The 15,232-nt window shown below is 37.5% G+C and overlaps 1 protein-coding gene across 1 annotated transcript in view; it reads right to left on the bottom strand.

Moving 5' to 3' along the window:
- Window positions 1–15,232, bottom strand: part of LOC145675799 (dipeptidase 1-like) — a 993,427-nt gene that overhangs the window by 174,857 nt on the left and 803,338 nt on the right. The window contains exon 6 of the mRNA XM_081746502.1: window positions 531–681. Within this exon, the coding sequence (XP_081602628.1) occupies window positions 531–681 (151 nt within the window). The remainder of the gene's footprint in view (window positions 1–530; window positions 682–15,232) is intronic.

The following is a 15,232-nucleotide window of genomic DNA, read 5'->3' as shown; positions in this document are numbered from 1 at the left end:
CTCAGGGCCATTCCAGAGGGGTTCAAAGTTGATGGTAAGGCTTTCTGGAGGGAATTTTCCCGACATTCTCCCAATTTTTCCTGTTCAAGTACATTATTAGCCTCAATACATAGCACCTCCGGAAAGCTTGTTTCATGCCAAAGAGAATAAACTATAAGTCATGACTTTCGAATGAACAGTGTTGATACAATAGGTATTTTACTGCGAGTCTACGATTTTCTTTATACTAACAGGATTAATGGGCCCCAGAGACTTACTTCGTTGTCCATGGCACCTAATTCTTTTATGCATGAACATATCTTTGTTATGTTAATCGAATGGGCTAGGTTTGATTCGGATGTCCTTTGATTCATGTCCTTTCCTTGTCACTATGTATGAATTTGTATTTATTGAATGTACGCCGAGTAACACAAAACATTGCCTTGATTTTTATCACAAATAAATATTTTAAGCTACTATAACCATATAATCTAATAGACCCCTACATAAATAGTATAGTTTAACATATAAAGGAAAAAGGATAAACTCACCAGGCAGTATCACAGGCGTGGGTGAGTGTCATATATCTCGCTCCTAAATTATAATACATTCGTAGAACAGCCATACTGTTCCCTATGGAATGACCACCTTCAACACCGATTAAACTGGCTATTCGGCCGCCTTTGTGTGCCTCTTGAATACCTGTAAAACAATAAGAGAGAGGGAGATAGAAATGTTAGTTAAAGCAAATCAAGATAAATGCCTTAGAACATAGTAAATTATGATTACATTTTTGTCCTTACGTTAACAGTAAAAACTATAATCGATAATAGTTATTCACGTTCATGTGCGCCTATGGGTATACCTATGTAATTTTGTGAATAAGGTATCGATATATTAGTCTTAAACTTGAAAATGATGGTGGGTACATAACGTCACGTTTAATTCAATGTGGTGGATGATAAACGATGTATTATTAGCTCACCTGTATGTACACTGACCAGCCGAAACATTATGTCCACCTACTTAGTATCTGAACTGAGAAAAATCCCTTCTCCGGACGGCGGTATATTGTACAAATATACGGAATTCTCTTGCTTACTACAGAAATCAGTACGGAGCATACATTATCCGTATGGTACATAGGCACTGCTTTTAGATGTTACAACATGCCGTTGCAGGATGTCTGATATCTACCAATCTTCCTTGTATTTCATACATATATGTATATTACTTCCGTCAGCTATATATTATATACATCAATTTGTATGTAAGATCCTGACTACCTATATTGTTTTATACGGGTCGTACGTACAGATGGAACACTTATACAGAAAGTATTATAAAACATGCGTTTTCAGTTATACGTTTGCTGTACATTAAGTCCAGAAACTACAGGATTTACAAATGTAACATAAGATTTTACCTACACCACATACAATTTTTTGTTCTCAGTGTGATATATCCACCGTTGGCTCGCAGGATAGGAGCAATGTAGTTTGGCATGGAAGCAATGAGGCTTTAGTACATGGAGCCCTACGTCTGCACACATAAGTCACTTACTTTCTGTACACTCCCCGATGAGCTCGGATGACGTTCAAGTGACATCCCAAGAGTGTTCAATTGAGTTAAGATCGGATGAGTTTGGGAGCCATTACAGTAACTGAAATTAACCGCTGTGATCCTTAAACCACTATACCACAACGTTGTGGAATTTGTGTCGAGGAGCGTCATCCTGCTGAAAAATCCATTATCAGAGAAAACATGCCCGATATGAATGGGTACGCATAATAAGCAGATACTAAGGAGCAGTCGTATCGTCCCGCACTATTGCAATCATGGTTCCCCAAATCATGATGGAGACAACACTGACCTGTCGTAGTTCTACTGAAAACGTTTCGAACAGTTGTGCCCTTGGAAGACGACGGATTCTGACTAAGCCCTCGATGTGATGAAGGCAGTATGTGATTGTGATTGCGCGACGGTCCAATGATGTTGAGTACATGCCTATTCGAGTCATTATCGATAATTCCGTACGGTTAAAATTGGTACATGTGTTGGACGTCGGCCATGAAGATCCGTATCTAACAGTGCATGGTGAACTGTGTGCTCAGACACACTCGTACTTTGTCCAATGTAACATGATGATGATAACATAAATTTGACATCGATTCGGTTGGTTTAATCTTGATTCATTTTGATTCGCTTTAACTCATTGCTAACATTGATTTTCTCAGGAAGCATCTAATTGGAGAGAATATCATACTATGAGATGCTAAAATTACAGATATATCAGAAATATACTTCAAAATTTTGGATGCAGAAGAGGATTGCATCTCTTAACCTTCCCTTAGGCAGTTGATAACAGCAAGTAATAAAGGTTTACGTCACGACTAATGCTTCTTTCATTACATACACAATCTCTCTCAAATGTCATACCACTGAGTATATTACACACCGACAGAGTGATCGATAACTTACTCGAAATCCTCCCCTTCTTTTTCTTATCAGGAGAAATCACGAGTTTAAGAGTAGCTTTTATCGTTCCAATATAGAAGAAAAATCAGTAAAACGAGAAACAAATGCACTATTCAAACACAAGAGGATGGCAAACTTCCAACAGAATTACAAGGTTATGGGGCTTGAACTACTATTACTGTTAAGAGTCTTCATCCCGGCGAAATTAAAATACCACTAATTTTACAGTAAGTATGTGATATCTTCAAATAGATAAAAGATAATAAAAATGTGGAGCAAGAACGCCTTAGACAATATTATCTTAAATGAGAAACCATTATCACGACTCCCTTATCTGCTTTCGATTTCGAGCCATTTTGATAATCGGCATTTATTTTCGCGTTTCTAAACGGCTGAAAACGGAAAGCTACTAGGTGACTTGTGGTAACGGTTCCTCATGCAAAATAATATTGTCTAGGGCGCTTTTGTTCCATATTTCAATTATCTTTTATTTATTTGAAGATATCACATAATTACTGTAAAATTAGAGGTATTTTAATTTCACCGGAATAAAGACTCTTAACAACAAAACAAATAATATAACGAAATGATATTTGTTCTTTTCATACAGTGGTACAACGACTTAACGAGATTAGTTTGTTCCAGACAGTTACTCGTGCCTTGAAAGTACCGTGTTCCCAATCAAATTTTCCCAAACATTGGCTTCTCTAAGAAGTTATGATGCATTTTTGTTTTGGAGCAAATGACATTTGTTACTGTTTTGAAGTACTACAGTCATTCGCATCTGTTATTGCTATGTAATTTGACAGCTGACAGTTGTAGCTTCATTCTTGTTTTTTTAAGTGAATGATTTAGTTGAGTTTTGCAGAATTTACAAGTTGAAGATGGAATACTAAAATATCCATTTTCACTATTTTTTTACTGTTCTTACTTTCGTAAAATGATGAACGCTCGACAAGCTTGTGAAACGTTGCGTGAAGTCTACAAGATCGTCAATACCAAAAATGGTTTACAAAATTCTGTGCTGGTTATTTTGATCTCCAACAGGCACGCACACAGTAATTCCTCAGGGGCTCCATGATTTTTGGTGGGTTCCAAATTCAATATTTCCATAACTTTGTTATTCTGAAATAATAAAAGAAAAATATATTTTTTTTAAAGTTACTCATCACCTTCAAAAACAGGTTTTTCAAGATGTTTTGTGATTGGTGACTCCAACCTCCATGAAACTCGTACAAAATGAAGATAGTTAACTATTGCTGTTGCATTCGGAAGACGGAGTTGCTAAATCCCTTCCTTCATAATTTTTCGGTACTGTTTCAACCAAGACGGTGTTTCAACCAGCCCCGGTCTCCCATACATAAGCAAGCTCGGTATTTGGGTTCCTTAGGACTCAAAAGCAGTTAGTTTGACGGTACGTATTAACATCTGCTATTCATTAAACGCGAAGAAAACTACCCTCTCTCTGAAACGACTGATAACTAGTGATAAGAAATGGATTATTTATATCACCATCATCATCGTCATCATAGGTATTTTGCCATTATTGGCAAGTCACTTGCAACAACTGAGAAGCTTCTATGCTCCATGGTTTCTACCAATCTCTTCGTCTTTAAGTACGATTTTTCTGTTTTGATATCGTCCATTAAATGTAACTCCCATCACTTGCTCCCTCTTTTTCCTGTCACCATACCTCTAGCACGTCCCTTACGATACAGTTCCTTCTTAGTCAATACCCTAAGCAGTTTTTCTTCGTCTTCTTATTTTGTTCTTTTCTGCACCCACCATTTATAACGTACTTTCATTCGTTTTCCACTCGACCCAAGTAATTCTATCCGTTGTTTCCCACACCCACATTTCGAAGTCTTCCATCCGTTTTTCATCATTTTTGCGTAATGTCCGTTTCCGTCTTGTACAGTACAATACTTCACACGAAATATTTTATGAATCTTTTTCTCAACTCTTTATTCAAGGTCCCACAGAATAGTATTTTCTTCTTCTTAAAGGCTTCTTTCGCCATTCATATCTTTCCTTCTATTTCACTTTCGCACTTTATCTCAGTGGTATTGTTAGAGATTATATATTGAAAACTAGACACCTGTTCTATTTTTTCACCTGCTACTTTTATATTTGACACCGACTGCTTCGTTCCAATATGCATGTTTTTTTTCTAATATTTATTTTCATCCCGTATTCTTCACACCCTTCCTCAAGTCTTGTAACATCTTACTAATTTCCTTTTCAGATTCCGCAATAACCGCCATATTATCTGCATACCGTATACACCTAATAATTCTATCTCCTACCGAAATGTTGTCTTCATTATGTAGGCTCTTTTTCACTATCTCTTCTAGATATATATTAATTAATGTGGGCGAGAGGCAGCATCCCTGTCGAACTCCTCTTCCAACTACATTCTCCTGTTCCATTTCCTCCCCTATATTAATACTTACTTGCTGGTTCATGCATAAGTTTCTTATGAGTCTTCGATCTTTTCATTCCAACCCAATCTTCTTTAGAATTTTCAATAAAAATGTCCAATTCACGCGGTATAAAGAATATTCTAGGTCAATAAATACCACATACTCCTCTCTCTCTTTTTCTACAAACCGTTCACTGATTACCCTTAATAATCCAATTGTATCTTTTGTCTTTACCTTTCCTGAATACGAACTGCTCTTCCTCAACTTTTCCATTTGTTCTTCCGAACAATCTTCTATTCAGAATCCGAAGCAAACTTTTGTTGTATGAGATATGAGACTAATAGTTCTATAATCCTCACATTTCACTGGGGTCAATTTCTTAGCCATTGATACCATTTTCGTCTTCAAGAAATCTTTTAGAAATTCTACTGTTTCATATATTTTATTGTAGAATCGGAACAAACCTTTCTTCCCCTTGTCTCCCATGTTCTTAATGAATTCGATTGGTATATTATCTATCTTGGTTAACTTTCCATTCCTAATCTTGGATATATGTTTTTCAAACTTATCCCGAACAATACTAAAGCGTTTGTCACCCTTGCTTATTTTAGTTTTTACTTCAGCATCTAGACTACACGGTCTATCCCTACTCTCATATAAGATCTCAATGTTTTCTTTCCATGTTCCTAAGGCGTCACTTCTCTCGCTGACTATCTTCTCATTTTTATTTTCTAGTGCCATCATAATATCTCCTTATTTCCTCGATTTTCCACGGATTTCATCTCCTTGTATATTTCGTCATATTTCCGAACTTCTAATTCTTCTTTGTAATTCTAAGATAGTCGCTTTAGTCCTCGCATTTTTTTTGTAAAACTCTTCTCCTGCTCTGTTTCCTTTCGTAACTCGTTGTTTAACTTCCTGTACATCTTTTCTCCTCTTCTATATCAACTTGTTTCCATTTCTTTCTTCCCCTCATTTTCTGCAACATTTTTTCTGTAACTCATGGTTTCTAAGCCTTCTTTTTTGTTCGAAGTAACCTACAACTTCTTCTGCAGCCTGCTGTATGCACAGTTTAATATGCTCCCACCGTCTATTAGTACCTGCACCAATCCTTCCCTCGTTTAAGTATTTTCTTCGAATTTTTCAATGAAAAGATTTCTTGCTTTCTCGTTTTTCAGCTTTTCAATTTTTAACATCTTGTTGCCTACTTTTCTTTTGCCTACATTTTCCAATTGAATATCCACTTTGACCAGTACGATCAGAGAAAATGTCAGCCCCAGGAAGGGTCTTCGAGGTCTTCAAGCTGTTTCGATACCTGTCCTGAACCATAACATAACCTATCTGATATCTTCGGCAGTCTACACCGGTGTATTATGGATTTCCATGTATATCTTCTCTTGTTCTGATTGATCCACGTGTTCCCAATTACAGTGAATTCTTATTATTCATTGTTATCAAGTGGTGCTCAAACAGTCCTGGTACCCATGTAATGATTAACTTCAAACAATATATAGAACACAGACATTCATCAGAGGAAGGTTATGCTCGCAGTGTGGTGGAATTTTAAGTGTGTCATTATTCTTGAGTTCGTATCAAAGAACCAGTAAATTTGCTAATGGCAATTGATAACTTGAATGAATTATCCGAAAATGCGCAGAGTTCGTTAATCATAAATGAGTTGTGTTCCATTACGACAACGTGAAATTACATTGAAATTCGTTCACCCGTCCAAAATTATTAAAACTTGGATGTTACTACGTCTAGCGTATTCGCATAACCTCGCACCATGAGACTTCCACTTGATTCTCTCTCTTCAAAACTTCTTGTACTAGGTTCAATTCAGATGCGGATGTATTTAAATCAATATCTTATTCAGTTGTTTGCCGATAAAGACATTCCCACCTATGAACGAATAATTACGAAGTTCACTGAAAGACGGTGAAAGGCTATCGAAAGAAGCGGACAATATAAATGATCTTTTTTATTCATATAAATAAACGAGTTTCTTCTTAGAATATATCATGACTTACGTAAATATTCAAGCAGTAAAACACAGTCATTATCACACAAGCCATGTGTTGCCATGTGGTAGCCAATGTTTACTCGCGTTCACGCGGGCTTAGATCCATTGCACTCAGTTGTGGCTAACGTTACGTAATCTAAAATAAGGTTCACGCTAACTTAGACTCGCACTTGATCGAGCTCTGGTTCGCTACCCAAAATAAGGCATGTGATCGTTATTCTGATAGGAGTTCGCACTTGTTCTTGCTTCCATTCATTCGGGCTCGCTTTTACTCAGACTCGGGCTCTGGCTAGTTACCTACTTATGAAACTCGTGCTCACACGAGCTCCAAAAGCTCAAGTCCGCCGATGATGCTCTTTCCAAATTTTAAATTCTCCTTGAGGTGCTTGCTGACATTTTTGATGATGGCAGTGACTAAATATACATCACATCATCTTCATCTTTTATATTGGAATGCAAATGAGATCCTTAACCAAAAAACTGACTTTTCTTATTTACTACATGAGAGAGATGTGGACATAGCCCTAATCCAAGAGACAAAACTGAAACCATCCACTGACTTCAAACTCAAGAACTATGATATCCTACGTCAAAACAGGCCAACACCAGGAGGAGGTCTCGCCATAATTATCAAGAAGAATCTAGCGTACACCATACTGACTTTACCTCCTCTCTGATCAATAGAAGCCATGGGTATTGCTCTACACGCCTCTCATGCAACTATTCACCTCATTTCAGCCTCTAAGAAACCTCGAGTGCCCATTGATCCAGATAATCTCATCCTCCTATGCAGAATGCATTTTAAAACCATCATAGCTGACGACTTAAATGCCAAGCATGCACTTTGGAATGCCAGGAAAAGTAACCGTGCAGGGATGTCTTGCCTCGCATCCATATATTCCTATAGCACCGGAAGAACCTACTCATTATCCACATAATGGTGGCCCTCCAGATGTGTTGCATATGATACTTTACCAGGATATTCATTTCACCACTTCACCTGAATCAGTAAATGCATTCCACTCTGATCATAATCTGGTATACATCGAATTCAGGCATGATCATATGGCTGAAAGTCACATCGACTGCATCACTTGGATCACTGACTGGGATGCATACCGAAAAATCTTAGCAGACATTATTGATCTTCGCATCAGAATGGATACTCCAATGGCCTTTGACAAAGCTGCAGAGAATCTCATTGCATAAATTAAAAATGCTTATCAGTTAACCACCACCAAACAAGAAGGAATACATTACAACTCTCCGGCAGAAGTTTCACAAACGAAATTGCTGGTTCCACTTAAGCGATGGATCCGTAAATTATGGCAAATCACCCGACATCCTACCTTCAAATTACTACAGAATAAGCTCACAAATATAGTGCGTAAACGTCTTCTCTGCATTAAACTTCGACAATGGAATAACAAACTGGCTTCATTCACCACTCCCACGTATGAATTTTAGAACCTCCTACGAACTCTGAAGCATTCCAATGCAACTTATCATCCACCCCTTCATGGTCCACAAGGATTAGCTTACACGGATGATGACAAAGCAGACGTGTTGGAAGAAAAATTCCAAACCAACCGAGAACTCTATGATGATCATCATATAGAAACGGTAATCCTTCAAAACCGGCGACATCAGCCTCAGCAAGAACCACTCTCATCTGCATTGCTAACGACACCTAAAGAAGTAGCAGAAATTCTTCGTCATCTTCATCCACGAAAACATCAGGCCCTGATAAAATCCCTCCTCAAGCTTTAAAATTTGGACCAAGGAAACTTTCCATTTACCTATGCAACATTTATAACGCTATAATACGCCTAGAACATTTTTCATTGCATTGGAAAGAATCCTGTATCATTCTGATACCAAAACCTGGGAAGGATAAAAAATTTCCACAACATTATAGACCTATCAGTCTGCTAAGTCATTCGAGTAAAGTCTTGGAATGCATTTTACAACGAAAAATGATCAATCATCTGACAGCAAATAACCTCCTTGCAGAGCATCAATTTGCACTCCGGCAGGATTTCTATGCTGTGCCACAATTAACTCGATTAGTTGAATATATCACCTATGGCTTTAACTCAAAAGCCCACACCTTAGGAGTCTTCTTACAAGGGAAGAGAGGGAGATTATATATCGAAGTGAAAGGTGGTTTATATACCAATCGAATGCACTAATGACGCCTATTACGAAACTGCAATAACAATTTTCCGAATGCATATACTGTGCGAGTTATATGAATATACAGGGTGTCCAGAAAATCCGTTTCCAAACATAGAAATAACAAAAGATGAGACAGATGCCAAAACAAGAAAACACGTGTTTGGTCATTTTAAAAGTACAACGTATCAAATCAAAAAGAGATGTCCCAGGGCCACCCGCAAGGTCCCATTCGGGGTCCAAGTCAAAAATTGCAAAATGTAATGGGGTCAAGTAGCATATCGTTGGAAACTTGTTGGGAAATGAAAGAAGACAGAACGAGTCTTGACTCTCTAAAATTACCCTGCGTAAAATGGCAGTCGGTCAAAATGTAAATCTTCATTTCGATTTTCCGAGCGCATTCACTTTCCATTTTACAATCGGCACTTGTTTTCATTGTGAGACATTTGCAGGTATTCACTGTTTCTGCTGCAAGATCTTTTCTGTTTGAATCATTTTATAATTGATAATCTAGACAACAAGCATAAGTATCACTATTGTACAGTCATAAACATAAATAAGTAGAGGTAAGAGTCTTTAGTTCTTATGACTCCAATCTCGACTTATTTATGAAAAAAAAATTAAATGAAATCTTTAAGTTTTACGTCCCATGCTTATGCCGGTTAGGCTAAAGGAGACGGTGTTGAGAAATGAGAGGAAACGGGAGTACCCCGAGAAAACAAACGAGCACGGTGTTTGTCCACCACAAAGTCCACACGGCGCGAGCAGGGATCGAACCAGGACCCCAACTACTTATTTATGTTTGTGGTTGTACATTATATGTTAACTAGTCAGTCCTATACTCAAAGATGTCAAATGTTATGTCTTTTCTTTTCTTTTTTATTTCTTAATTTGTTTTTATTTTATTATGTTTTTTTTATTTATTTAGACATTACTGGGCCCAAAAAGCAGAATCTCACAATAGGGGCATTTCCTTTCTTTCCGTTGAGTACAATAATTAAAGTGAAAATGAACTAAAACCCGGCTACAGAAAGAATAACTAAAACGAAAGATGTTTGCACAGTGTTATCGTAGAGCGTCCAGACTTGTTAAATCTGCTTGTATTTAACAACAGCTTTAAACGATATGCTTCTCGACCCCCCTCGCCATTTGTAAATTCAGAGTAGGACCCCATCTTAGACACTGTGGAGGACTCTGGAACAAATATTTTTACTTTCAATCATTGTACTTTTGAAATGATGATGACAGAAGTATTTTCCTGTTTTGATATATGTCTTAACGTTTCAGTGTTTTTTTCGGGTGGCCATAGACTACAATGACGTTTTCGCTGACATTTCGAACGGAGGCCATTTTGCACAGAGTAATTTTAGAGACTCGAGACTTGTTCCGTCTTCTTTCATTTCCCAACAGCTTTCCAACGATATGCTACTTGATCTCACTTTCCATTTGAAAATTTTGAGTAGGACCCCGTCTGGGACCCTATGGAGGATCCTGGGACAAATATGTTTACTTTCAATCATTTTACTTTTGAAATGATGACACACATATTTTCCTGTTTTGGCATCTGTCTCACTGTTTCAGGTTTATTGGGGGTGGCCATAAACTTTATAATGACGTTTTCGCTGACATTTTGAACGGAGGGTATTTTGCACAGGGTAATTTTAGAGACTCGAGACTTGTTCCGTCTTCTTTCATTTTCCAACAGCTTTCCAACGATATGCTACTTGACCCCTTACATTTTGCAATTTTTGAGTTGGACCCCGTCTGGGACCCTGCAGGTGGGCCTGGGACAACACTTTTTGCTTCGATACGTTGTGCTTTTAAAATGATCAAACACGCATTTTCCTGTTTTGGCATCTGTCTCATCGATTGCGATTTCTGGGGGTGGAAACGAATTTTCTGAACACCCTGTATATTCATATAACTCGCACAGCATATGCATTCGGAAAATTATTATTGTAGTTTCGTAATAGGCGTCATTAGTGCTTTCGATTGGTATATAAACCATCTTCCACTTCAATATATAATCTCCCTCTCTTCCCTTGTTAGATGTGGAGAAGGTCTTCGATCGTGTATGGCATGCAGGACTTATTTACAAGCAATATCAATATCAGTTTCCACAGGCCATCGTATCAACAATAGCTTCATATCTTCACAGCTGTACCTTTAAAGTAAAAGTCAACAATACTCTCCCAGCTCCACCCTATCGCAGCAGGTGTTCCACAGGGGTCCTATACTATACTATACTATATAATATCTACACAGCAGATTTGCCTACCATGCCTCGCACCAAAATAGCTACCTTCGCAGATGATACTGCTCTCTTCTCACAAGACCGAAATTTCCGTTATGCTGAAGCAGCGCTACAACGTCACATTGATGCACTGGAAACCTAGCTAACTAAATGGCGCATTGCCAACAATGCCCAAAAAACAGTACTGGTCTACTTCACCAGGAAAGACCACATTTCCCATCCTCAGATCTTGCGTGCTGGTCACCAACTGCAGCCTCAACAGGGTGTCAACTATTTAGGAGTGTATCTGGACAAGAAACTTCTATTTAAAAATCATCTCTAGCGACAAGCTGCTAAAGGGAAAAATATACTTCATAGTATCCAAAGCATTCTCCGCTCAAGATTCTTCTTACATAACTTCAGGATCTGGAACTATAATATAATGATCAAAGCGTAACTTATCTATGCCCAGCCAGCGTGGGAACATGCCGCACCATCACATCAGCTCATACTCCAACGAGTCCAGAATGAAGCAGCCCAAATCATCACGGGTCATTTCCGAGACACCCGAATCTGTCAATTGCACGAGGATCTAAATCTTCCTTACCTACAGGATATCATGAGAGCACATTCACGCACCTTCTGGCAACGCCTTGGTGCATCCCAGCACAGAATTCTTCAAGCCCCCTCGGAACACATATAAAATGCCTCATGCACTCTTAAAAAAAAACTTAAATACCAAGGACTGCAACAGTTGCGTCCGGCATCACTTATACTTCGCACAACAAGTAAGTCATTCACAATTTATATAAGGGGCAAGAGTCAAAAGACTCGGAAGTCATGCATTGTAATCTGTCATGATCAACTTGGAACTTGGAACGGTCTCCATGACTGACCAATGAGATTGGACTTTCTATGTACCACACAAATTAGATTCAGAGCCAGACGTGCTCAATCCCCGTAAGGAGTTGGCACAACCCCCAAATTTATTATTTTAAAACCCATTTTAACATCAAAATTATCATTCTGGTCCCCAAATCTGCTGGCTTCCAGAACAGCAGCAATGCGGTTTGGCATAGAAGCAATGAGACCTTGGTGGATGGCTGGAGCTATGGCACATCACATCTCCACATACAAGTGTTTTAATTTCTGTATATTCCGTAAAGAGGGACCTTTGTTTGGAGGAAACGGGAGGGGGGTCAAGTTGAAAATGGATATTATTGTAACGGAGCATTCCGAATTCTGTTTAGCTCCATGCTAATCCTATGGACTAAAAATGACGATTGATAAACCGGTTCGATCAGATAGACCCTAAGGTAGAACCATAAGAAATGCTCACAATCATCAATAAAATAAGCCTTCCAACATAGATTCTACTTACACTTGTTAAAGAAATTTTCAATTTCGCGCCAACACTAATCCATTTTATAGGATATCTTTACTGCCGAAAGAGATCTCGTTACTGTCCTTGACTGCATTAAACGAAGATAAGAAAAAGAAAGAAGACAAAAAGAACTGAGTTCGAATGACCTCGGAAGACTATATCTTTTTCAATATTTTTTTATATTCTTTTACTCGAGATTTCTTCATAGTTGTTATTAAAATACTAACATATCCTTAGTTTATTGTCCTAACAAATCAATATGGGTATGTTACCTGTAAAATATTTAGATTGATCGAGCCCCTGATGTGTAACCACAATATTTCGTCACGGATACCCCTTATTACAAAATCGTAGCTACGTGCCTAGCCGTACCAATCATTGTGTTTTCCACCAACTTATCTACTGCTGCTTTCTCCCAGAACACTACTTAGACCAATTTTACAGTGAACGACTGCCGATATAGCTCTAAATTTCATTGAAGCACACATTCTTCCCGCCCGACACATATGTGTCTTTGTAAAGGCGGTGTTTATCGGGGAAGTTATAGAAAATAGTAATCAACTCCTTCCTGCTTTTAAGCTGTTTATTATTATCTGTTTTTTTAAAACCAATTTTCGTATTTTCTACTTTTTCCCCACGTAAAAAAACTGAAAAAAATAGTTCTTTTTAAAGCCGTTGTTTCCAAGCCCTTGTGTGTTAAAATTGTCACATTTGTGTTAAAATGAGAAAAGAAAGCTGAAACGAACTATTATTTCTTCATTAAGGTTGAAATGTTCAAAAAAGACCAAAAGTTCCCAGGCAAGAAAACCGTAAAAATCGACTTTTCTATGAGTTCAAATGAGAAAACAAAGGTGAAACACGCTGTTATTTCTTCATTAAAGTTGAAATGCTCAAAAAAGACCGAAAGTTCCCAGACTAGAAAGCCATAAGAAAAAAATAAACAGTTTTATCCAAGCCCTTGAACCTCTGTGTTACAATGGCAAAAGAAATGTGAAATATACTGTTATTTTTCTCATCAATGTTGAAATGTTAAAAAAAATCACAAAATTTTCCAGGGAAAAAAGTGGGAAAAACTTTTCCTTAAACCCCCCCCCTTTTTTTTGAGCTCTTGCATCTCTATGTTACAATGGGAAAAGAAATGTAAAACGTACTGTCCATTAAAGTTGAAATGATCAAAAATTCCAAAATTTTCCAGGCAAAAAAAAGCGCAAAAAATTAGCTTTCTTTAAAGCCGCTTTTCTGAGTCCTTCTACCTCTGTTACCAGGGACGTACGGAGGGGGGGGGACACGGGGGTCCGGACCCCCCCGAAATTTCGACTTTTCAAAAATTTAGCCTAATTTTAGGGGCAATTTTAGCAATTTTAATATAAAATAGCTTCATATTTAGTTTGGACCCCCCCCGAAATAAATTCCTGGGTACGCTACTGTCTGTTACAAAGGAAAAAGAAAGGTGAAATGTACTGTTATTCCTTCACTAAGATTGAAATGTTCAAATAAATAAATAAATAAATAAAGGGCCGAAAATTTTACGGGAAAAAAGCCATGAAAAACACTTATTGTTTCTTAAAGCCGCTTTTATCAGCCATTGTATTCCAAAATAGTCATTCCTGTAGTAGTTTAATTTTCACTCTAACTCGTACAAAGAATTCGTCCATTGTATGTAAGCCAACATTGTATGACGGCAGATAATTGCACTGGTTTTCTTTTCACTTTATTTCATTCAATCTTCTTATTTATTCGTTCATTCAGTCTTCCATTTGTATTTGTATTTTTCACTATTTTTGAAATTTTCTTTTCTTGAAGACACGGATTGTAGTTTCCTTTCATTCATGATACAATGTTTTTCTATTATTCAGTTTACTCCCCTTTCCCCTCAAAAAAGTACTCCAAGGATTTGTGTATAGACCGCTCTATCAAAAGGATTTATCAGGAGAAAATACGGAAGTTTAAAGCGATCTTGTGCTTCTCTTTCAGGACCCTATACTGTGTGAAAAAAGGATGATCAAGAAAATCTACAGCATGGGTGAAGCGAAAAATAGACATTTTTTTTTCTTGCCTCACGCGTTTCGTGGAAAGGATAATACAAACACACTAAAAATAAATAAAATTGCATTGATAAAAAGAGCCTTAAGGTGGAACTTCAACTCTATATTTTGAATGGCGGACGTACACGTCTTAAAAAGCGAAAATAACTTTCTTTTATAACGAACAGTTTGAGCAATACATCGACATAAGGATGTTAATTCACAAACAGTGCTTTCTATATTATTAATATGCCAGAAAGTATTCTACTTTTTAATATTTTGAATATGTTTATAAGTACAGAAAAATGAATCAAAATAATAAATTATCTTCGCAGTAATGTTCAATTTATATATATATTAGCTCCTTCGCGGCTATATGATTAATGTATTAATCTTTGGCGTGAGAAATTCGGGTTCGATTCTCGGTGGGAGTACATGTGGTTGGGATACCACGTTAAGCTGTAGGCCTACGTTTCATATATCCTTAGTGCTGAAAGAGGCGCTAAACTACAG

The sequence above is a fragment of the Thermobia domestica genome, chromosome 18, assembly GCF_964235325.1.
Source record: "Thermobia domestica chromosome 18, izTheDome1.hap1.1, whole genome shotgun sequence".
Classification (NCBI taxonomy): domain Eukaryota; kingdom Metazoa; phylum Arthropoda; class Insecta; order Zygentoma; family Lepismatidae; genus Thermobia; species Thermobia domestica.
This window is presented reverse-complemented; position numbering and strand designations above follow the sequence as displayed.